Raw genomic sequence first — 26,907 nt, 5'->3', positions numbered from 1 at the left:
TATCTGCTGGTCACTTCAAGTGCGACGTTGCTAATGAATCAATTTCAATTGAAAATTGTTATAGTATAGCCCAACCCACGGGAAAGTATGAAGTTATTCCTATCTTAATATTTACGTGCTACCACAGTTTGATCGTTCCATTTCGTTAAGAGAAAAATACTTTATTCGTATAACACTTCATTGTGACAATAAACTGTTACTCGAATGAATTATGGATTTTCATCAAGTATCTGCCAAAGAGAAATGATCAACAAAAATATTTTATTTAAAAAATAGTATAACAGACGAAACAAAAACTTTGTACAATTATTATTTGGTAACGATACTCGGATTGACAGTGCCGGAAAATCAATGTCAATGTCTAATGATCTTCCTCTTCCTTGGTTTCTTCGGAATATGAGGCCGTTTTTTCACGACAGTATGCCTACTCTCACCAAAATATTCGTGATTATCGAATTCCGAAAAGTCCACTGAGTCTTCTTCTTTTAAAGGAGGGTAAATAGGATCCTCTTTCTTCGGGACCTCTACGTAGATTTTTTCCTTCTCGTGAAAATAGTGATGATGTTCTGGTACTTTGATGATTTTTGTGCGATAGATGGTTTTGATTTTATGTGGAACGTGGATTCGGTGGTGTATGCTGAAAAATATAAAAAGGATTGTAGATTGTAGCAAGGATAATTTCACTATTAGATTATGAATTTTGTAAGTATCATTGTAAATCACGCCATGAAGAAAATGACGTCGGCCGCCACTAGAAGCCATAAACCAATTGTGACGTGGCTAAGAGCGCGCCGAGTCCGACTGACTTCCCGCGAATGTTCAATGTTTGCTGCCATTCTAGAATAATTCCAGCGGCTTCCATGGAACTCCGATGAACCGCCTTCGATTGGCAAATATAAATGAGGTCCACTCGTCTGTCGGGACAGTCAAGTGAAAGTGACAGCGTGGTGCGCGAAGCGATCTCATAAGGCGATAGGCATTTGAATAATAGTTGAATTTAAAGTTGAAGTGTTTTGTTGTATCAAAAGTGAAATAAAGTTGAGTTTGATTATTGCTCAGTGTAGCCAATTATTGGTGAACCCACAGGTAAAAACGTAACAGTATACTTGCTAGCCTGATACGACATTGTCTCATAACATCTAGTCATCGAAGACAGCGATTGTACGATTTCATTTCATATGCCTCCACAAACATCGAACTGTGAAATGTCCAAAAAATTTATGTATATAATAGTTGATAATACAAAATTTGTGAGGTTCAAATTAATCCTTGAAAGAACATTCGTCCAACATAACATATATGAATGTGATAAAATGAATGACAAAACTAATACTTTTTCAGATACCTTGTGGTACCCGACAAAATAGTGAGAGGCCTTGAGCAACTGATACCACTCTCGCGGAATCGATTTACCATCACGTATGATCAGGCTAGAGTCCAAACAGGGTGGGTAACTTTCAGAAGGGGTGTATTCCTTCAGTGTCTTTCTACGATATTGAACTTAGTGCCTCTGTAGGAAAGAATATCTATCACTCCTCGAGGGTGTTGAAGGAGCACATGCATGCTATCGGTATGAAATTCAGGATAGACAAATGTGCAACGGTCCATTTCGAAAGACAACGATGCGAGAAATACAAAGAGGATGTGCAGCTCGTAGATGGCAGCTTCGTGCACCATATGGATACCGGAGAGACGTATACTTACTTTGGGGTGGAACAAGGCCTCTTACCAAAGGTAACGGCAGTGAAGAACTCTCTCCGCGGCAAGTATCAGCACAAACTCCGACAGATCTGGTCGTTGGAACTGTCGAGGAAGAACAAAGTTCTTCGCAACGAATAAATTACTCTATTCGTTTGGAGTAGAGGAGTGGACTCGGGAGGAGCTGTATCAACTCAACCTGAAGGCCCAAAAAATCATGTACCTCCATAGGAGTTTGCATCCCACGTCCACCCGTTCCACGGATTCCCGACAATAGGGAGGCCGTAGGCTTTTGAGTTTGGAGCTTATAATGCCGTCAAGAGTTCGCAACCCGTTCTCTGTATGGTCTGTGACAATGAGAGAGCAGAAATTGAAGCATATATCTTTAGGGCAGCTGCATGAGCAGCTAGTGAACTCGGTTTAGTTTTCTACACCAGCCAGAGTTTGAAAGCAGCTAGAGAGATCATTTCACTTCTGTGGGCAACACAAGGATAAGCCAATATATGTGGTTTTCTTCAAAAATATTGGAGTTCTTAGCTTATCAAAGCGCCTGACTTGCATTTCACTCAGATCGAGTGGGCTGAAGTCATAAACTGAGGGGATCATCGTGGCCTGCCAGGATAGTGTCTTCAACATATCAGTCCAGCAGTTCCTGATACAACAAACAGGGCCTGGATAGCATTGGACATGCGGTCTCAGCCTAGATCCATCGACATAACGCGGCCCTATGAGTGCTCAGTTACCGTCTATGGAACTTTTACGGTATTGACAAGACACCAATGATGCCCTCCACTCGGGGGAAATTGAATTTCGTCTCATACAAGCTTAGTAGCCTGATGTTGTCCCTTACGACCAACAAAGCAAGATGAAATTTGTCGTGGAATTCTCAGCCCCCCGTGGGGCGAATATCGCCCTGGAAGAGAAGAAAAACCGGATGAACTATCGAGACATTCCATCCAGATCCCTCTGTTAAGATGGTTGTTCGGTCCTTGATGGAATAAGCCTCTCTCCTCTCGAATCTTCAGATCATGCCAATATGCCACATGAAGGTGGAAGTCTTGGCTAGACTGATGCAGAAGGCTGTCATTCTTGGCTCATGACATCTGATCAGGACACATGATTCTCTGAGCCAATGACCACTCACCTCAAGGTGTGGGGAGTGGTCATTAGTTAATGATGCTGGCGCGCCTTCTTGAATGTGTCACAGCTTTGGGAACAGCGTCCGACCAGCTCACCCTTCGGCGGAAAAAAAATAATGCAGCTCAGCGCACGAAGGCATAAATCTTAGCAAAACAAATGCAGAAAGATGTGATTATTGAATGATTTCGTCTGCTTGAGGCATATGAGTCTCGGGAACTCAATGATCATTTACCTCACTGTGTGGGTAGTGGTCATTGATTAATGATGCTGACGCGCCTACCCAAATATGTCGGAGCTTCGGGATAACCCGACCGGCTTCTCCTTTGGGAAAATAATAATAATAATACATCTTCATTATTTCCATTACAATGAAAGTATATTCTAACAAGTAATATTTTTCAGTGTGAATATTCTTCAGGTTTGAAGGCCGTGGATTTCTAGAATTTCTTCCTGACGTTTCGCTAGCGTGAGTGGCTAGCTTTGTCAGAGGTTCTTACATCTAAAGTTGATATCTCCTACTGAATATTACAGTTACGTAACGCGATTTATACTGACTCCTCAGGTAGTTTGGTGTGCTAGTACCTGTATCTGGCTTAAGTAAATTCCGTGAAGCGTGTTTCTGTTGATACAGGTAGTCTGTTGTGTATCTGGAAAAGGTAAATTGTCATTAACATCTAATGACCTTTTTCTACCAGTCGTCATGCTGTTTGCTTTTCTTGAATTCCTTAAAATAGGATTCCATATTCGATTGAGGTTCACAGCTTCTCCTTTTCTATTGTTCGTGTTTGTGGATTTCTATTGCCTCCCGTACCAGTTAGCTGTGATATTTCTGAACAGGGGCAATAAGTTCCGGATTTTAAAACAGAATTCCGTGGATTCCTTCACTGAGAGCGTGTTTCGCCACAGACGACTTGTACATTCGGCCTAGTCTGCAATTTCTTCCTTGCTCCTTCAACCTTGTTTTCATGAATCTTTTGGTGGTTCCGATGTATACCTTCCCACAAGTGCACAGTATGCGATAAACCCCTGCTGCTGTTAGTGGGTGCCTTTTGTCTTCAGCCGACCTGAGGCTTTGTTGTATCTTCTTAGTGGGTTTGAAAAACGCCTCAATGTTGTGTTTCTGCAAGAGTTTTTCAATTCAGATCATGACCGTGGGTATATGAGGTAGATACGCGCGTGCAACCACTTGAGCCTTCTCCTCGTTCTGAGCCGTAAAAGTCTTCAGTTTCATAGCTTTGTTGATCTCGGGTACACTGTATCCATTCGATCTCAAGGTCACTTGGAGATGTTCCAGTTCTTCCTCCAGATGCTCTGGTCCACATATTCTCCGAACTCGTTCCGATAGAGTGGAGATTACTTCTCTCTTTTGACGAGGATGGTGGATCAATAGTGTGTACAGGAACCTATCCGTGTGCGTAGTTTTTTGGTACCCTAGTCCAGCATCACGTCGTTTGATTAGTACATCTAGGAATGCTCGGGTGTTGAGCGTTCAAATGGTCTAGGAAAAGGTTCAGAGGGTCCCTCAAAGTTCAGAGGGTCCCTTCGAGGTTCAGAGTGTTCCTTCTATGTTCCTAGATGAAGAAGATGTCTTCCAGTAAACGGACCCACAAGGTTGGTTTTGATAAGAAGGTGTTAATTGTTTTCTCTCCCAAACGTTATATGAAGTAATTGGCTAACACTGGGCTAGGTGGACTTTCCATCGCCTCGCTACGCCTTGTGTCATCCGACATCTCTGCAGCTCTCACTGCAAAGCGACTAGAGAAAACCAGAGACCAAAAGCTAAGCAATTTTGTGATCTAAAACCAGACATAGCTCTATGAATTTTTAATAGTTATTTTCCTTGAATATCAAGTCATGATATGATTCTTTCCTTTTAGAACTCCAATTCTATCTAGTTATTTGATTGTTTTCAGTGGACCAGAAAAAGACAGAAAGTGATTCTTCATCAGACCTTGGATTTGCTGTCTCCACCATTTATTCCTCATTTTCGGCTCATTTTGATCTAGTTCAGGAATTCAGGATGCATTGTCATTTTGACTCTCCTTCATTGATGAGTTCTTTCCTTAATTGGTCGTCCTTCTCCGTATGTTACTGATGTGATCTGTGTTTATCTCTGTCACCATGAATTACAGATTATTGATCATTTATCAAATGAAACTTCCCATACATAAGAAGACGCGGATGTTGAACTCACTCCATCAATAACTATCATTGTATAAATGGTAGGTACTTTGAAAAACAGTTGAATGGAAAACGGGAAATGAATGTTTCCAATGATCACCTTGAATGTTTCAGTTTAACACGTTGAACGCCACCGTAGGAGCCGAAAATTGGGTATATCAGGCCAATTTTTTTTTTGTGGTAGTGTCTCGAAAATATATTCTTCTTTCATATAATTTCAAGTTAGAAATGAAGAAAACAGATTTTGACATTTTATGACGTTGTCATTAGTATGTATCCACATTGGATACCCACGGCCACAATATTCATTTTTGAAAACTGCTGCCGCATGTATCCAATCTGGATACATGACTTTGGATACTGAACTTCCGTACTCTTTGATAAGTTATTAGTGTTCTTTACATTATTTATACGGCATATTTCGAAAACAATGTCCTACGAACAGGAACAATTACATTTACAAAAACTCATGCAAGAGTTGTTGTCTGACGAAGAGAATTCGCTATTTGGAGATGTTTACTTATCAGACGAATATCAAATGAAATTATTAGATCAAGGGAGAACCTTGTATACTGATAAATACTATACAAGTGTTTCCCTAGCTCACACTTTGTTAGACCGAAAGACACATTTAGTGGGGACATTACGTTCAAATAGGAAGCTCAATCCCAAAGATGTTGTCACTAAAAAGATAAATAAAAATGAAATTGTCGCAGCTGAGAGCAACACAGGCGTGGTGGTACTGAAATGGAGAGATAGAAGAGATGTTTTGGTCCTTAGTACAAAACACACTGATGAACTAGTAACAGTAAGTCAAAGGAGTGGTGAAGTACAGAAACCAAAAATAATAAACGACTATAACAAATATAAAGCTTTCATCGACCTTTCAGACCAAATGAAAGCATATTCATCATCTTTGAGAAGGAGCTTGAAATGGTACCGAAAATTGGCAGTTGAGCTTCTATTGGGTACGGCTTTGATGAATGCATATATATTCCATCAAGAGGTTGCAAACGACAAAATGCCGATTACAAAATTCAAAGAATGCGTTATATCAGATTTGTTACATTTTCCAACTGAGACACCTAACAAAACGGCGCCAGCTGATGAACCTTCAGCACAATATGTTTTGGAAGAAAGTCAAGGTGCTGGCAGAAAACGAGGAAGATGTGTACGATATTATAAGAAAAAACTGAAGAGGTTGGGAGAAAGGCTGCAGCTAATCAAACAACACAAAGTAAATTCAGATGTATAACATGTGAAAAACATTATTGCTTATCTTGTTTTTTGAAGTACACAAATGTTTTATGGCATAAAATACCCAATCTGTTTTTGTAATGTTCATTTCTTCCGTGAATATACATTTTGTTCATTATAATTTAGCGCTTATTGTTGTCGAATAAAAAAAATTCACAATTTCAAACCTACTTCCTAACAAAATCGTCCCCTGAAAAAACTGTGAATAAAATTCATAGGCCAAATATGATTTTAGGTATGCCAGGCCATAGTGCGAACGCTCCCATAAAGATCTGCGCAAGGCATGCAGCCAACACAGATACATGTGGCTGAAATTACAGAAATACTTATGTATCCGCCATGGATTCACGCGGCCATCGAAACACTGAGTCGCGTGTATCCGTGTTGGATACATACGGCATTCAACGTGTTAAGCATGAGGAGAGTAATTTATATAACAAAGCACCTATTCTGCAGCAGCAGATAGTCCAGAGGAGCTCGAAGAGAGGCTGAATTTCATCAGCAATAGCTAATTTCACGACATAGTGTCATGATGATAAACTTGTCGTTAATGCAGTAAAAGCAATACCTATTGATTGAATTCTTTGGTGAAAAAAATGTATTAATCAAATACAGGTTTTAGTCAATAATGTTACAATTCTCCCAAGTGAAACAACCAAATATTTGGGTGTTCACATTGACACTAATTTATCTTAGAAATTTCATTTTAACCATGTGGCTAGAAAACTTAATAGCAGCTTTCACGTACTAATGCAACTACGTCAGGTTTTGTTTGTAAAATCTTTAATTAATGTTTATTATTCTATGGTTCAATCTACACCCTCATACAACGTCATCTTGTGAGGAAACTGTACAGGAGCGGATCGTGTTTTTATAGCTCAGAAAATAATTATTTGCCTAATTTTTAATCTAGATAAAACCGAATCATGTAGGCTCTCATTTAAAAAAATAAAATTTTGACTTTCCCAGCAATTTATATTTATGATTTTTGGTCTATGCGTAGAAAAATATGAATGACTACGAGTCCAATTCTCAGTGCCATCGATATCCCACAAGATCAGGAAATTTAATTGAAATTAAACAACATAGGACTTCAACCTATGAAAGTATTCCTCATTGACCGGAGCAAGAGGTTTCAAGTGTCTACCTACTACTCCAAAAGATTTCTCCGATATCAAAAAGTTCAAAATTAACCTTGAAGGATTTTTTAATTGATCGGACTATTTATTCAGTGGTAGACTTCTATAAAAGTGACCGTACATAATGTGTGTATCATTTATATGTATTTAAATATATATAATAATAATAATAATAATAAACTTTATTCACCATAAGAGTACATAATATGAATAAATGAACTACATGATAGAGTGGGAATAAAGACTTGACCGATAAACGCTATTGCACTTGTTTCTTTATTGTGTAACAAGGAGTATAATTTATAGATGAGATAAGATAAGATAAGATAATATTTATCGACCAAAACGCGATACACTTGGTATATGTGGTAAGTCAGAGTATATATTTAAAATATGACATTATGAGGACCCCAAGTCAAATAATCAAATGAGTAGTACATTCAGTGAACTTACATCGCAGTGATAAGGCACACACAAAATAAGCAAAAATATATACATAATAACAATGTTAGACTAGGAATGCCAGACAAAACTTTAAATTAAAATGTGTTTGAGTTGTTTGGGAGATCGTCGTTCAAGAAGTCCTGATAACTATAATAGCATTTCTGTATTAGAAGGTTTTTAATATTGTTGTGAAATTTTAGGTTACTCTTGACCTTTTCAAATTTATCTGGTATCTTATTGAAGCAGGTGATAGCATTGTACTGTGGAGATTTTTTGAAAAATGACATACGATGTTGAGGGATTTGCAATAGATGTCCATTTCTGGTATTGTAGTTATGGACAGTGGCGTTCTCTGTGAAGAGATTAGGGTTTTCCCTAGCAAACATTATGCATTTCAAGATAAAGATGCAAGGCGCTGTTAACATTTTTTTCTCAATAAAGCTAGCACGGCAACTGTCCCTGTAGTTCATATTGAATATAAGTCTTATAATTCGTTTTTGGGCAACAAAAACTCTCATAAAATCATTTGCCCTCCCCCAGATCATAATATTAAAATTGATATGGGAGTATACCATAGCATAATAAATGCTGAGTAACGCTGATTCCCTTAATGCTGATTTCAGTTGCTTTATTGCATAGTATGCTTTATTTATTTTAGAACATATATTGTCTACTTATTTTTCCCAGTTTAGATTAGAATCTAAATAGGTACCAAGAAATTTCGTCACCTGTACGTTTTCAATATCATATGTAACAGGAGCATTTAGAGTATCAGTCCTAAAGTGAAACTTCATCGATACTGATTTGGAGGTATTAAGGATAAGTTTGTTTCTTTGGCACCAAGCACTGAACTGGTCAACAATACTTTCAGATTTACAAATAAGTTGCTCAACGTTTTGTCCCGTTAAAGTTATGGTAGTGTCATCAGCAAACATCGTAATGTGTCCATCTTCTATATATTGAGGTAGGTCGTTTGTATATAGGAGAAACAGTAGGGGGCCTAAAACCGAGCCCTGGGGCACACCGAGTGTTATCTTTTTGGTCTCAGAGAACGACCCATTGCAAAGTACCTTCATGTTTCTTTCGGACATGTAAGATTGTATCCAATTAATTATATTAGTTGGGAGACCTAAACTGGATAGTTCAGGGAGTAGAAACTCCGGGCACACTGTATCGAAAGCCTTCGATAAATCGAAGAATAAAGAGAGGACATATTTTTTGTTTTCGATCTCAGTGTATATGTAATTCATTAGATGATAAGATGCTGTTTCAACCGATTTTTTTCGTCTAAAGCCATGTTGGGAATCGCATAAAAGATTTTCATTTTCCAAATGGTCCATTATTCTTACCGAAACTACTTTCTCAAAAAGTTTTGATATAGAGGGGAGTAAAGAAATTTGTCTGTAATTTTCAATTTCTTTGCGGCTTTCTTTTTTATGTACGGGGATAATTACCGCTCTTTTTAAAACATTTGGAAAAATACCTTGTATTAGAGATTGGTTCATAAGGTAAGTTAATGGTTTAATAATTGAATGATTTTCTTGAGAGTGATTATAGAGAGTTCATCATAGCCTGCAGATTTTTTATTTTTCATTTCAGACAGAGCGCTTAGTACCTCGTATTCCGTTAGAGGGTTGGATGAAAAAGGTAATATGGTACCAACCAATTTAGGGGTAGTACAGGGAAGGGATAAATTTTGTCCAAAGTGGTGGAATGCCGCATTTTCTGCTCCCATTGAAAAATTATTAGCAAATAATTCAGATACTGCAACAGGCTCCATTATATGTTCATTATCTTGTTGGAGAGAGATCGTTAGTTTCAACCCATTTTTATTTCTCCCGAGTTCATTGTTTATAATGTTCCACGTTTCTTTTATTTTGTTTTCGGACTCACCTATTTTTTTACTAAAGAACTCTTTTTTTGCCATGTTTATTTTCTGTTTATGCTCTATCAATTTTGTTTTATAGCTCTCGAGAAATGCTGGATCAGCTTCATGACAATTGGACAGAAGCCAAAATAGATTCCTCAAGTTCTTTCCTTCCTCAATGATTTCCGGAGATATCCAACATTTATAGTTCTTTTTGCCGCATGCTCTCTTTTTTGGGCATGATATATCAAAATACCATAGAATTGTATTGATGAAATAGTTGAAAACATCATTTAACGTCATGAGGTAAATTAGAGTCCAGTCTTCACTTAGAAGCTTTGTTCGGAACTCCTCAATATTTTCATTTCGAGTCTGACGTCTCAAAACTGGAGAGGTATTATTAGGTTTTTCAGTAATATTCCTGTTCTGGTATACCAATACATGAGCTAGATGATCGGCTATATTAGGTTGAACTAGTTTACATTCATAACTAGATTGCGGAAGACTGGTCGCCATATAATCAATACAGGTTGAACTCCTATGAGCGTTTCTATTGGTGAATACTCTGGTGGGACCTAAATAATTATTACTGAGTTGATGTGAATTAAAAATATCTAATATAAGCTTAGTATTCATATCATATTTCTGGTAATTTATGTTGAAATCTCCACAGACAATTACTAAATTAGAACGGTCAGTGGCTACATTGAGTGCTTCAGTTAACCTATTTACAAATGTATTTACATTGCCATTGGGTGGTCTATACACAGATACAATAGCAATTTTGCAATCATTTACTGTATAGATGATAGAGGCTAATTCAATTACACATTCAATTGAAAGTAATCTAATATGACCAAGTTCAGAGAAACTATTATCGGTTTTTGAGAGTATCAAAGCACCCCCATGAATATGGCTTTTTCTAGAAAAAATTGAAGCTATTTTATAGTTACCAAAATGAACATCGTTTATTCCACAATTTTCTTGCATCCAGTGTTCAGACACACACAAAACATCAATATCGTACGTTTTCACAAACAACTCAACTAGGGAATGATTATTTAAAAAACCTTGCACATTTACATGACAAAATTTTACAGGGGAATCCCTGATTGTGCTTAGATTAACGTTTATATCAGCAGATTGATTTGTTCCTGGTTGGATAATAAAAAATCACTCTTGGAATTAGTTGCTGTAATATAAGTGTCTGCTACGGTATTCTGTAGTTCTTCAGCAAGTGATATTGGTCGGTCTTCAACAGCATTAGATTTGACTGAGTATTCGGAGGTAAATGATATTTGAGACAATCGGGGGTACAGATGATCGGTTTGTTCATCGCAGGTTGTAGGGGCTGTAGGATATATTTTTTGTGATACTCGGTAACTTTCAAGACCCAACTGATCTGATGCAGGATTGTGAAGTGTACTGTGATGAGTACTGATGTGGTTGAGTATAGCCTTACATAAGAACCATTTTCCTGATTTTCTAAGTGTGCATCCGTCCAAATTATAGTTTGTTTGTCTGATTTTGCCATTACATTCAATAATATTATTTGGTAGTTTCCATTTTTGAAAGTTTACTTTGAGTGCTAAATTGCTATTGTAGATGATGTTGTTGATATTTCTACTATCGTTTCTGTAGAGCTCAGTAATGAAAATTAATTGAGGCAGACTATCATTTCCTACAAATAAGTTAGTTAAGTCTTTAATGCTTGCAGAATAATTTTTCGACCAGAGTATGATTATATCATTTTTACTGCTATTTTTAATTGCCTCGATAGTGGTGCTTACTAGCTTCTTTTCACTGCAGTTAGGTTTGAGGATAGATTGGGTTAAGAACTGGTTTCCAGCTTGTCTATTTAATATATCCGCCATATTTCTACCGTTTTGGCCTGATATTAACAAGATATTCCTTTTGTTGTTTCCCTCCAGTATCTTGGACTGACTATTCTTGAGGATCGCTTCTTTATCCTTAATTTGGGTGTCGTGTTCCTGCATCGTTTGTGTAGATATATGTCCAAGAATATATCCACCTCCACCACTGGAATAATCGTGTGATTTATCAGACGAGGTGGAAGTAGCCTTGTGCTGAGTTTCTTTACTCATTGTTTGTGTGTAAATACTTTTTGTAGGAACTTTATATCTCCCAATGTCTTTTTGTAGTTCCGTTATCTTTCCTTCAAGTTGAGCGATGATAGCTTTTTGATGCTGTACTAGGCAATTCAATTCATGTTCAGATTTCATTACCTCCTGTAGAAATATATCGTGCTCCTCTTTCAATCTTTTTATGTAATTATCTTTGTCATAGCTATCTTTACTTAGGTCGTGGATTGTTTTTTCCAATGAGCTGATTTCCTCCTGGTCAACATCCGTGTAAGAATCTTCATTACAACAAGCTATGATATTACCGTTTAAATATCGAATTTGATTTTTCTTTTTCATTAAACAACTTTTATGATAGATGCCTGAGCAGGTTTTGCATACGTAATAACTAACTAATTTAGACTTAAAGGACATTTTTGTAGAGGTTTCGAAACTACGTGTTCACTCCGCGAAGTACATTCGAAGAATACGCTACAAGACAAATAAAATGTAACATAAAAACAAAAACAAAAAAATTTGAAAAGACATGACGGTATAAGTTGACAGAAAATATAAATAAAACAATAATAATAACAATAATAAGATTCGTGTAAACTTAATACATGGTGCCTGTTTATGGTAACAATGAGTATAATTTCTAGAATACGGCACAAGACAAATAATATAAAAAAAAATAAAACAAGGACATAAACCAATATATGTTGACAGAATGTAAAAATAATAATAATAATAATTTGTATAAAATCTATATAATGTGACTAGGGTAATATAGCATAATTGGTTGGTATACTTTTTATTCTAATATATTCATCACATATTGTCTTTGTTTTTCGAATATAAACGATTTCAGATTCTTCTTGAGAATTGAAGTGCGGTTACTGTTTTTAATTTTATCAAGAATAATATTGTAGAATTTGGTTGATGTGTATGAAAATGCTCTTAGTGAAATTGACTTTTTCAGTATGATAGGATACGGTACTTTCTTGTAATTTCTTGTATAGTAACTGTAATGTTCTGGTTTTATTTGATTTTTGTTGTAATTGTATTTGACGAGTACGTTGTAAAAATAAAGCTGTAAAGTTCCATTATTTGACATTCCTTGTATAGTTCGTCCGAGGAATAGCGATTGTTTCTGAACATTAAAATTTCAAGTATTTTCCTTTGTAGGATTTCTAACGGGTTGAGATGGGTACGTAGAGCAGCTCCCCAGGCTACAATGCCATAATTCAAATGACTTTCAACCAGCGCATAATAAATATTTTTTAATTCTTTAATGGGGAGGTATTTCCTCAGAAATCTGAATGTGAATAGGACTGTCTGAAGTTTCTTGATGGCATACTTGATATGAGTATCCCATTTCAGGTACCTATCCAAATAAACACCTAAATATTCCACTTCGTTAACAGTTTGAATTGTAAAGTTTGATGTTTGGTTTTTGATAAGGAGATTGTCAAAAGGGCAGGAATTGCAACTGAAGGGTAAGACATTGTTTTTCTCCATATTAACAGTGAGTAATTTATATTCGAACCATTCTTTTATAGCTTCAAAATCCATTTCAACAACATTTTTGAGGTTATTCCATGGTCTGTATATCCAATAATTGTACCAGCTGTATTGAGTTTGAATAGGTCGTTTATGTAGAGATTGGATAAAGTTGGTCCTAAGATTGTACCTTGGGGCACGCCACATTCTACTCTTCTCGGCTCGCTTTGTATCCCTTCGATTCTTACTGACTGTTCTCTATTGAGTAAATAGCTTTCAGTTTCAGGCAATTGCCCCTAATACCGTTATTTTCCAATGTATTCAGAAGTTTTTTATGATCCACGGTGTCAAAGGCTTTTGAGAGATCAATGAATAGACAGAGAGAGGGTGTGGAGTTCTCTAAAGCCTTGTGTATCTTCTCAGTTAAAGTTATTGAAGCATCATCGGTGGAAATATTTTGTCTGACGCCAAATTGTTTCTCTGAAATTAGCTGATATTTGTTTATAAATGACGTCAACCTATTTTTCAATAAACTTTCGATAAGTGTGTGATCAGGGATATTGGTCTGTAGTTGTTCACTGAGGTTTTATCTCCTCTTTTGTAAATTGGGCAAATTACTGATTTTTTGAAGGCATCAGGCCAAACACCTTAAGATATACATTGATTAATGATGAATTGAAGTGGTTCAATAATAAACTGAGAGATTGATTTTATTACTTTTGATTTAATTTCATCATAGCCTACCGATTTGTGATTTTTTAACTCATTTATTAGTGTAGTCAGTTCTTTGGAGTCGGTATGTGTTAAAGCTAATGAGTTTGGTAGAATATATTGATGTGCGTTATAATTTCTACTCGTTGAGATTTTTTGGGCTAGTTTTGCACCCATACCTGCGAATTTGTCATTGAATTTGTTGGCTATATCTTTATAGTCGGTTGAAAGCTCGTCATTATCATTTTTTATTGGACCAGTAACTGTTGTTTTTGATTGTGTACCGGTGAGTTCCTTTACAATGTTCTGAAGCTTTTTTGTGTTTCCTTTTTGTTTCAATTTGGTTCCTGAAATAATTTTGTTTTGTTCTGTTTATTGAGTTTGTTACTTAGTTTTTGTATTTTTTATATTGATCCTGTATCGCAGTATTATTAGGATTACTCTGGAGTTCTTTGAACATTTGGTTTTCACTATTGATCATGGTTAATAAGGAGTTATTCATCCAGGGAGCAATTTTGGTGTTTTTTCTGTAGTATCTTTTTCTTTCTGAGCATTGATTTAAACTATTTATAAGGATATGGAGGAAATTGTTCATTGATATATTCGGATCCTGTGTACTTTAAATTGTGTCCCAACTAGTCTTTTGCATAATTAACTGCATAATTAACTGTAATTTAGGTATTTAATATATTTGTTTTCCGTTTTTTGCTTGTTTTGTTTGTCAATGACTATTTGGAGTATTGTTGTTGTATGATCGGTTATATTTGTATAAACAACGAGTGTATATAATAATTGTTTTTCACTTGATATAACTCAGTTACATTTTAATTTGCATATTTTTATTATGAATATACTTGTACTTGACATTTCCTACACCAGAATTGTATGGAAAAAAATTATTATTATTCCAGTCGCTGTGACAAATAAGCCTGGAAAGTTCCGTTCTGATATCCGTAAATGGAATGATTCGTGGTTTGACGAACGAATTCATCCATGCCACTTCAAATTCTTTTCAATTTCATTGAAGATTGAAAAATATTTTGACTAATGTGCAGCCACAGTCATGATCTGGTTTGAGGAATAACAAGTAACCATTTTCCTCACTTCCTCGCCAAAACCAGTACTTTTTTACTGAAACTAATTTTGGTTCGATCCAATATAGAAATTTTTATAATACTTACTGATGATGAGTATTTCCAGGATTTGGTGAACAAGTTGTTTCTAAGAGGAAATACATCGACAACAGCAACACCTGAAACAAATGTTTGTGAAAACACGATTCCATATATTTCCTCTATCAAAGTGTCAAACCAAAGTTGAACTTGAGGCTTAGTTTAAAGAGAAGGTGGCATGTGAAATACTCCTGAATGTATAACAGACAAATTTATCAAGAACTATAATATATCGGATAAAAAATAACTAGCCGTCTGTGGCCTTTTTCTGCTTTGCAGTTGAGGGCTCAGCTGTATAGCCCTATTTTGTTCAGGTGTTCTCCAAATAGACAGTTTCCAGCAGTACTTCGCTCTCGAATACTTCGACTTCTCTAGAATTTTCTGGAAGGTGAAAATTGATACCCGTATTTCTTCAGTAGTATATACACCTTTCAGGTGAACATATAACTTCCTTGATCGCTCAATGATGATCTGGTATATACCTTCATCTTCCAGAACGTTCCAGATTATTGTAAAAAATTCCACTATATTTCAGAATGTTTCGAATACTTCACAACCCTAGAATATGAAGTCAATATCTTTACCTACTATAAACTGGCGGAACATTTAATATTTTTCTGAAGACTAACACATTAATATCGATATTTCTAGAAATATTCCTTTTTACCTGCCATATGGCAATTCCAACAACCCAATAAAGTTTGGTAAGTTCATTTTTTGTTTATAAAAACGACAGAAATGGTCAGTACGACAATGAACATCATTGTTCAGTTAGAATATTCTCATTTAGTTTTCGGTTTTACTGATAGGAAGGTACCACGTCAACAATTTCTAACATGGTCAATTCTCGTCCATTGGAAGAAAAAATTGGAACATTTTTTTTTTCAGTGCGACGCCTAACTTTCGCGAGACCAAAAGAATTCTCAATGAACGTTTTTCGAATCGTCCTATCTGTAGAAAATATTTGAGGGAACTTGTATCCAAATTCACAACTACCGGTAGTGTACATAACAAAAAGCCCCCAGGTCATCCGTTCATTCCGGAAGAAGAGCAAGTGCAAATAATTGGTGAGATGATAGTAAATCCTGAACAGTTTGCTTATTCCGTCGCGAATATTTGTGGGGTGTCAACTTCTACTCTGTGTAGACTTCTGAAGAGAAATAGGTATCATCCATACAAAATTAAAATGGTACACCAATTAACTGAAGATGACTCTGATCGAAGAACAGAATTCTGTGAAATTGTGGCGGAAACTATTGCAAGGTATCCTACCTATATCCACATTTGTTTCAGTGACGAATGTTCTTTTTTTTGAACGACAATGTTCACAGACAAAATTGCCGTTATTGGAGTGATACCAACCCTCACGTTTTCCGGGAAACACATATCCATCACTGAAATTGTCAAAGCGGATCCTAATGAATATGATAAGGATATTGTATTCCAACAAGACGGAGCACCATTACATTACTCCAGACAAGTGAGAAACTATTTGGATACTACTTTTCCTGGTCTTCCAGATCCTACAGAATGGCCAGCCCGCTCGCCAGATTTGACACCTTTGGACTTTTTGGGGTTATTTGAAACAAAGCTATACCTAACTGAACCTGCTTCAATATCGGATATACGGCAGAGAATAATAAAATATTTGTAGGGATATTGATGTTACTGTGTTCGAAAATATTAGGCATGAAATATCGGACAGGCTATTCATATGTCAAGAAGTTCAAGGCAACCATTTCGAGCGTCTTCTGAACTGAACGCAAGCTTAATACCTCATATTATGTAGTTAAAAGTCAATGTATTCAGGCTATTTTTAAAAGTTCCGCCATTTTGTAATAGTTGAAGATATTGACTTTATATTCTGAAATTGTGAAGCATTTGTCAGTGTGTAGCAGTGAAATTCGTTGCAGAATTGCTCAATTTTGATTAAAAAAACCATCGCATGAGCATCGCTCAGGAATTGTTGAATAACGTCAACGGCGATCCAGATTTTCTCGAATGGGACATAACTGGTGATAATAATAATAAAAATAATGTTCATTCACAGATATATCATTATATACATTTGATAGAGAATTTAGTTGAATAAACAGACAATATCACAAAAGTCACAGAAGTGACTTGTGCGTGATAACATAAATATGTCAGATAGTAACAATATAAATAACACATAAATAATTATTATTGAAATATTACATTTTCACAATGACATGTTGAAATATCTCAATCATGAAATAAAGAGTATTGAAATATCTATTAATCAGTTTTTAATAATCAAATTTGATGGAGAAGGTGTAATTAGATCCAAACTAAAACTTTTACAAAAGAATCAACAGTCGAACAGAACGAATGAAACCAGGGTATATAGGAAATATTCTATATATTTGTGTACTAATTTTGCTGTAAGATGTTATTTTTCAATTTTTTCAATTATTTGGTGGATCGCTCTCCGGTTCCTCTGATATACATATGTTTTCAACTCTCTTTTGAATTTTGATATCGATTGTTGAATTTTTATTTCATCAGGAAGAGTGTTGAGAGCCCTTGGACCCTAAAATTGATGACTTTTCTGGCCTACCGACTTGCTCATTATCGGTTGGACAAATTTGTTTATTCCTCTGGTAAGATATGTATGATCCAGATTGAGAAGGTAAAATTTTTTTTGGAATACTGCAATATTCAGCTGTTCAAAGTATATTTATCTCAGATCAAACATTTTTGTCTCTTTATATACTTGATCACTGGAGTATCTACTATTTTTATTCAGAATGAATATCAAGAATCTTCTTTGGGATACTTCCAATGCATCAAGGTGTGTTCTTGTCACCCCGCCCCATCCGAGAATGCTGTATTTCAAGTGCGGTTCGACAAGACTTTTGTACAAAATGATTTTTTGATCTTGATCCAAGTACTCCGTCACATACTTGAATCTATATAAAATGCATCGCAATTTTTTCAATAGATAGCTAATATGCTGATCCCACCGAAGATGTGAGTCTATGATGATTCCTAAATATTTAATTTTTTCTTTTGGTTTTATTGTACATTTTGTTGGAGTAATATCAAACGTAGGAAGAAATGCATCTTGACAGTTAAATGGTAGGTAGTGTGTATTTTCGAAATTTATTGGTAAGAGGTTATAGTCGAACCACATTTTCAATTTATTGAGGTCTGTTTGAATTTTATTTTTCAGGTCATACCACTTGTTGTCTGTATAAAAAGGACAGTATCATCAGCAAAGCTTGTGCTTTTTCCACTTTTTTTCCACACATAGTAGGTCGTTGAGGTATATTGTGAATAATATTGGTCCCAGTACCGTTCCTTGAGGTACTCCACATGTAATGGAATTTTTTCGACTCGTTTTTCCTTTGAATTTCAATATTTGCCCTCGGTCTGTTAGATAATTCTTTAATAATTCATATGATGAACCTCTTATATCTATGTCCTCAAGTTTTCGTAGAAGAATGGAATGGTCAACGGTATCGAAAGCCTTCGTGAGATCTATAAATACTGCTATTGATGAAATACCTTCATCTAATGCATTGTATATGTCTCCAGTTAAGACCTGAATTGCGTACTGGGTAGATTTTCCCTCCCTAAACCCGTATTGTATTGTTGAAAGTAATCCATATTTGTTAATGAATTTGCTCAATCTAGTTTTCAAAATTTTTTTTAGTATTTTGGCGAGGTTTGAAATTAAGGAAATAGATCTATAGTTACTCATATCACTTTTATCTCCGCTTTTATAAATAGGCGTGACTACCGACAGCTTAAAGGCAGAGGGAAATTCACCTGTTTCCAGAGATTTATTAATTATAATATTTAATGGTTTTTTTATTTAGTCTGCTATGAGTTTTAATGTTTCTGCCTTCAAACCATCGATTCCCGGAGCCTTTCTATTTTTCAGTTCAGATATAACATTTTTTATTTCCTGTTCATCCGTCGGATTCAAAAAAATAGTTTTCTCATGAATTTTTTTATGTTCTACATATTTTAAGGGCTTCTCAATTCGTTTTGCTAAGTTTTTGCCGATATTAATGAAGGAATCATTGAATTTCTTTGCGATTTCAGAAGGTTCGTTTATCATCCTGCCGTTTTGATCTCTAATGGTGTTTATTTCTTCACTCTTCTGGATATTCAACATTTCATTTACAGTTTTCCATAGTTTCGTTGATACGTTTCGTTCATTACTTATCCTTTTCTTATAATAATCTTTTTTAGCTCTTTTAATTTGTTTTTCTAGTTTCTTTTTGAACTCTGAAAATTTCCTCTTCAATGTTTCATTTTCATTTTTTTTCATTTCATTCATTTTTTTGTGTCATGATACAATCTTTTTTTTTCGTTCACGGAATCAACCAAATGTTTTGTTATCCACTTATTTCTTTTTATATTTTTATGTTTTATCCTAGGGTAGAGTAGTTGTAGAGTAGTTAAGAATGCGTCTGTCATAGAATTCAAATCTGGGCTACAAAGTATTTCATTCCAATTTACCAGTTGAATTGTTTGTGTTAATTTATTTTCCTGAATTTGCTCATGATATTTGTTTTTACGCTCGTTAGAAGTATTTGGTTTGCCACTCAGAACGATTTGCAGTAGTATAGCATAGTGGTCTGTTATAGATAATGCAATTGTTATGGGTAACATTTTATCGAAGTCATTATTTTTTTCTTTGACAAAAAGGTGATCCAGACATGTACCGATTCCCTCTGCTCCCGAGTAGGAGTATTGATTGCCGAACGAAAACCATGCTCACCAAGAGTATCCAGATAATATTTTGAAACTTGATTATCTGTCAGAAGATCAATATTTGCATCACCAATAATGAGGCTATAGTCAAAATTTTCAGTTTCTTCGTTCAAAATGTCATCCAATTCATGATGATTTGTAGGAATTTGATTTTGACAGCAAGACCAAAATCCAATCGTCCCAATGGAAGAACCAAGACCAAAAGAGCACGCCAAGTTCGATCAAATTTCAAGGTTCTACTCACTTTTACCGATTATCGTTCCTTAGTACATCTGGAGTTCTTGTCATATGGTCGTATGGTCAAAGAAGAGTATTATCTTGAGTTATGTGTCGCTGGCAAACCGGCCCACCGGTAAAAGCAGAAGAAACTTGGTATACAGATGGATCAAAGACCCAAGAAGGAGTGGGAGCTGGTATATACGGAGGCAGAGCAAAGACGAGAATCGCCCTCAGCCTCGGACATAATGCAGCTGTGTTCCAGGCAGAAGTAGCAACCATCGAACACTGTATAGGGGAAGTTAACAGGCAGAAGGTCACAAATAAAACCATTGCCATTTTCTCCGACAGCCAGGCGACTATTAAGGCGCTCAGTTCATTTCAAGTCTTTTCAATACTGGTGGAAAGCTGTCTCAGCGCAATCAAGGAGCTGAGTACCCAAAATAAAGTCACTCTAGCTTGGGTACCCGGACATGAGAGTCACAAGGGCAATGAGTAGGTCGATGATCTAACCCGTAAAGGCGCATCCAAGGCTATGATCAGTCCAGAACCCTTCTGCGAGGTAGCAAAAGCATGCATAAAGACATCCATGAACTCATGTATGCAAGCCGAATCGATAGATTGGTGGAATAAGTTTCCAGGAATGAGGCAGGCGAAAGAGTTTATAAGAAACCATCGCCTAGATTCACGGAAGACCTGCTAAACCACAACCGTGAGGTTGTAAGGGTAGTGGTGTGTCTACTAAAGGGGCATAGCCAACTCAGGAAACATATGAACAACATGGGTCTGACAGAAGATGCAAATGCAGGTTCTGTCAAGAAGAGGAAGAAACCGCACTGCATGTGCTCTGTAAATGCGAAACGATAGCAAGGCTGAGACACGTAAGATGCGGGGAAGAGAAACCAGAGGCTAACAGCTATATTAAGTGGTCAGTGTCAAGGCTATGGAGCCTGATCAAAATATCAAGCGAGATAATGAGCTGTAACAACCAAGGAGCATCACAATAGATCTGAAAAGGTCGCATTGAATCAGGCAATCTATGCGTCGCTTGTAAAAATCATTATGTGGAAAACGTAAAGAAGGTGAAAAAGAAATCACTTTTGCATCACGATAATACACCTGGTCATTCGTTATTGCTTGTTCGTAACTTTCGGTCCAAGACAACACCGTAGTCATGCCACAACCACCGTATTCATCTGATTTTGCTTCCCGTGACTTTTTTCTGTTCCCAAGATCAAAGAAACTCATGAAATGGCGGCGTTTTGCGACAATTGAGGAGATAAAAACCGAATTGCTGAGAGATCCCAAGGACATATCAAAAAGTGCTCATGAGAACTGCTTGATGTATTGGAAAAAACGCTACCATCATTGTATTTTATCTGAGGGGGACTACTTTGGAAAGAACAAATTTGAAATCGGTAAATAAATGAATATTTCTTGAGAAAAATAAAAATTCACCTTATTTTTTTAACATACCTTGTATACCAAAAAAAGATTAGCGTCAGTACATTTCTTTGCGATATTCATGTGATAAAAATTGGTGAGTTATTCAAAAACTCCAAAAACTGGACTACAAATTTCAATACCTCCAGAAATCTTAAATATTATATTTCAGTGTCAGAATACATCATTATGGTTGACAAGTTGCACAAAAAAATTTTTCAATTAATAAATTTATTGCGATATATAAATTTTAAGAAGGAATTATCATTCACAGTAATTTTTGGAATTCATTAATTTTCATTTTTCAATAATGTATCACATAACTTTTCTAATGCCTATGCATTGTTTGAATATTACTGGGTTTTTTCCCAAGACCAAACCGTTGTTTTAACACCTCGACCAAACAGTGCATCATATATGCATTGTTTGTATTAGTCTCAGTGAGACATCAAAAGAACTACTACAATTTCCTTTTATGAAAACGTCTATTGAACGATTTGATTCAGAAAACTATGATTTTCCAAGCCACTCAAAGCATAGTAGCTGAATTTGAATATTATTTGAACTTAATCAAACTATCAACCTTTCAAGTTTGTTGCACTACTAACATTGTCCACAGATCCTAGAAGAAGCTCGCCTAACGGATACTCTGAACTAGGTTAATTTCTTCCCGACAAAAAACTTGATTTCCCAAATTGCTGAAAACCAGTTCCTGCACGACCAGGAAATAAAACCACCTCGCGATGTCATTAAACAAGTGAAACTGTACTTACTCTGATCAGTTCCATATTCGACAAGAAAACGAGTCGAGAAGAAATTTTAACTCACGATTTCTACTTGAGATACACTGAGCGACGCAAAACTTTCCTATATACATATATATTTTTGAGATACGAAGTGGGGTGTGCCAAGTGACAGAAACAAAACGACTTCCTGAAGGATGTAATGACTTCGCTCAATGGACGGTGAAAAAAAAAGTTTTAGCCACGCGAGCGTAATTGATGCGTCTGCTGCGAATAGACGAAGAAAGTTACTGTTAGGCAGATAATGACATTATTTAAAATGTCATTTCCATGTAATTGCTGTTTTTCGCGGTTCTTCTGAAGGATGAGTTTGATTCAGTGTATGAGTTTTTGTCGATAGTCTAGCGAAACAAAAACCTAGAAACACAAATAGTATGAGGGCTTGAGCAAATACATAACCCGTATGGATCACCAATATTGAATGAGGATACGAATGTATTCACCTATAACCATGAAACAGGCGACAGGGATCAATATTAATATTTTTGTTGATATTTTTTCAAGCTGAAGTAGAATATATTCAGGAGGGTGCAACAACATTATCAGTCAATGAACACTTTCCACACCGTGGAGTGATCATTGCAAGCGCAGTGAGCCAGTAGAGGGCATATTTCCACTAAGGACTCCAATAATCAAAACTACCTTCTCGACAGATTGATCTGGATAGAGTCTGTGGAGAAAATCTCAATATTTTATTCGTTTTTCTTCTCTTTATGAACTACATTCTTCTCGCCAGGAGCTGAAAACTCCACGATAAATAACGTCTTGATCTGATGGTCGAGAAGAACTACATCAGATTTATCAGCTCGTATAAGCCTGAGGGTAGGAAACGAATAGTTCCTAAAAATTCAGCAGTACTCATTCAACACAACGGATTCAGTATCTCCCGGAGCGTTGGGCAATACGGGCCGTCTCGTCAATACCATCATGGCAGGCCATGATAAACTCCTCAGTCTTCAATTTTGTTGAAAAATACAGGCTCTTAGCTTATCTTCATGTTGCCATGGAAGTGAAGTGATCTCTGCGGCTTTCATATCGACTTTTAGCTGAACGAGTTTCAACTCGGTGATAGAGTTGCGATCACCTTGTTCAGTGTCAAAAACTGAAGCAAGTTCACCAGCTGCTCGCACAGCTGCCCTAAAGAGAAATGCCCAAAATCCTGATTTCTCAGGCTTCATTCGGTAGCATTTTGTCATGTAGACACTCCAAAGTCCAAGACCTCAGTGTTGGCTTGGAATGCAATTTCCTATGAAGGTGCAACCTTCCTCAGGTCTTCACGTCGAGTTGATACAGCTCCTCTCGAGTCCACTTCACTGCTCCAAAAATTGGAGTGAGATTGGAATGGCAAGCACACCACCCTCAAGGACTGGTGAAGATCGCTTTGTCCAGAGACATAAAGTTTGAGGTCATCTATATAAAATAAATGGTGTTCCAGTAGAAGATTTCACAAAAATTATTAGTGAAACAGTGTTAGGAATCACCCCGTAGTCAACAATCGGAAAGAAAAGTTAATTCAAGTAATTCAAGGCGACGATTATATGATTGGTCACGCATTTGTGGGAACAACTTGGTGATACGTCCTTGGGTTTGCTCAAAAACACATATGTCTTTGGCAATGTGAGAATTCCAAACCGGCAAAGTATAATCGAGGATTATTCTACTGTATATTTCGTGTATTTTGGATAACAGTTCAGGAGATATATTAAGAAATAGTTATCATATAGCCTTTATGGTGCTTTACGGGTTTCAAAGGACCGCCATGAATATGATACTGCTCTTCTATGTTATTAGAACCAAAATGAAGACCACTGCACCTTTGCTCCAACAACCACTTTTGACACCACTTTTTTATTCGCTAAAGATCATTGGCCATTATATTTCTATCCAGGTTTGAGTTTGCATACAATTTTGTATCATCAGCAAAGAGGGAGACATTGGTTTGGAATTCACTTACGAGATTGCAAATAGGTATTTCGAATAATAGTGGGCCAATTACAGATCCCTGCGGATCACCACTTACCGCTGGGTTTAGCGAAGTTGCGAAGTTGAAAATTGTTAACAAACTTCTTGAACTCAGAAGCTTGAGAGTATAATTCTTTGCACTGGTAAAATCCTGGGAAATATATCTGATTCGATTCCATTACGAATGTTTGGGATACGAACGGAATCAAGAAAAGTATTTTCGTGTAATTCAGCGTTCATATGAAAGTATTTGATTTGAAAGTATATTTCTTTCATGTAATTCAATGTTTATATGAAAATAGCTGTTTTTCTTCCACTTTGTGGCTGAAAGTTACTTCTTTGCATGATCTTCATATCTTTGTACCGAATTATTTTTTGAAATTGGTTGCTTCCCTTTGGAATATTTTCACATTTCTTGTATCAAGATGGAGAGGTAGAGAGCCATAAACTTTCTCTCCCAAAAATTTTGTTTATGTTTAATTCTTTTATGGAGTTCATGTCATTGGAGTATTTTTGGAAAAATCATAGGAAAACATATTTTTTATTTTTCTGATCTCATTGAGAATCTGAAGGTCGCCTCATCTACATAGTTTCTATGTTTGGTACTTTTTCATAATTCCTTATTCGAATCGCTTATAATATAGAAGGAAAACTTTTGGCGGTCGACTACAAGAGGGATACTTTCAGAAGAGGTTGATGAAATCAGTAAATCATCTTCTCTGACGGTTTTTTTATTTTATAAATCCTTTCTTTCGAGAAATATCCCAATTTTTCAAGTATTTCGTTTGGAAGCATAATACAGCTACTACTGAAAATATCAAAAAATTGTGGTAGTCTTTTTCTGTTCCAGAGTATAGGAAATAATGGAACGAAGATTTTTAGGAAAAATCAAAAATGTTTTCTTCGTTCTCCATTTTCCACGGTTTTTATTGTTCTAATAAAAAAACTTACTTCGAAAAAAAAATATTACCCAGTGAAAATTTACTAATTGTTTTGATTAGATATTGGTTTTGAAGTCATTTCGATTGACAGATTGAAATTTTTTCGAAAAAATGTATTTTCTAGATGCTATTAATGTTTATTACATACCTACCTTGATGCAATTTTCTTGAGTGATGTATTTCAATTTTTTTTTAAATCAATGAAACAATACAGTTCCGGTACTTCTCAACTAACCATTTTTGGTGAATTTTGCTTCGTCGCTCCATATAATATTCCTCAAAAATTGGTCGTTTTCTTGATTTTTCATAATGAAGAACTCCGCAAAGTTAATTCTTCTCTCATAATCGGATAGCTTCAGGCCATGGACTGAAGTATGAGAATAAGGATGCCATTTACGTTTTGCTAATATTCTCTGCATGGACATTTTATTCAATCCCAAATCTCGTGCCGCATCTTTCGAAGATGCTTCTGGAAAAGCAGTAAAGTACCCAAGCACTGTAATTGCATCATCTTCATCGTCAACCACCGTTTTAGTTTTGATAATTTTCCATTCGAATGATCCAAAGTTCGTAAGATTGAAGATTAGTCTTCTAATGATATCTGAAGGTGGTTTCGGTTTTTCTGGATACCCTGTAGCATAAGCATCACATGTTCTTATTAACACCTTATTGCATTCACCATGAATCACCAATAAGTTGAAGAAATTGTGATTATTATCACCAGCACGAGCCATATTGTAATAGAAATAAATAGAAATAGAAATAGAATTATTTGAAATAGAATTCCTAATATACATAAATATTATACAAGTATATCAGTTATTAAACAAAATTACAAAAAAACTGAAATTGTACCTTCTGAGAGCACGAATCTGACAATAAACAACTTTAATCCATTTGTCACCAAACATTGTGTTGAAAGATGGACAGCAGCCTACTAGAAATATCAACATTTCGGGAAAGTATGTAAATATGATGGAATATCTTCGAAATTGTTTTGGGTATAGAGAAGTGTATCATAACTGGGGCTCATTTTCATAATAGAATTGAACCTTGAGGAAGAAAATGGGGGTTTCCTTTTGAAAAAGTTGAGATTTTTTATTTTTCTCATTCACTTATTGAACCCTAGTTTTTGCCCACCCTGTGGATTATTCAGTGGACGTGAAAATGATGCGTGATCCGTTCAACCTTCATTTATCACGATTCATTAGCTGCATATTTTCAAAAATGTTAATTTACATGAAAATGACGTATGTTCGAGAGGCTGCATCTGTCACTTTTTTTAAAAACTCGAATAACTCGAAAATAGTTCATTTTGAATATAGGGTATGATGCATGAGTTAAAATCCAAATCATGGGTAGAATTCAAGAATGAGGTGAAATACAGGGTGTGTCAATAAAAATAACAAAGATAACGTCACTTCTGGTGAAACCTCAAACGTCACCTCAACGATAATGTTTCAGTTGAATCCTTCATTACTTCTTCACCCATCCTATCAATTTTCAGAATTGCCCTACTCTCAGTTTTCTATATACAGATTGCGTTAACTCGATAAATCATTCATAGGATCATCTCATTACGAACGTATTTAATCAGAAC

General features: G+C 35.9%; 1 protein-coding gene across 1 annotated transcript; it reads right to left on the bottom strand.

Moving 5' to 3' along the window:
• Nucleotides 1-268: 268 nt before the first annotated feature.
• On the bottom strand, nucleotides 269-22,505 carry LOC141485559 (uncharacterized). Its single transcript, XM_074182416.1, has 3 exons — nucleotides 22,375-22,505; nucleotides 15,203-15,273; nucleotides 269-637 (listed from the first exon to the last, which is right to left on the bottom strand). The coding sequence occupies exons 1-3, from the start codon at nucleotides 22,387-22,389 to the stop codon at nucleotides 355-357; spliced, it is 369 nt and encodes a 122-aa protein (XP_074038517.1). The 5' UTR covers nucleotides 22,390-22,505; the 3' UTR covers nucleotides 269-354.
• Nucleotides 22,506-26,907: the final 4,402 nt, after the last annotated feature.

The sequence above is a fragment of the Leptinotarsa decemlineata genome, unplaced genomic scaffold (assembly GCF_025532065.1).
Source record: "Leptinotarsa decemlineata unplaced genomic scaffold, Ldec_3_MD MMD2_P_RNA_scaffold_2, whole genome shotgun sequence".
Taxonomy (NCBI): Eukaryota; Metazoa; Arthropoda; class Insecta; order Coleoptera; family Chrysomelidae; genus Leptinotarsa; species Leptinotarsa decemlineata.
Note: the sequence above shows the minus strand (reverse complement) of the source record. Positions and strands in the feature narration are given on the sequence as shown.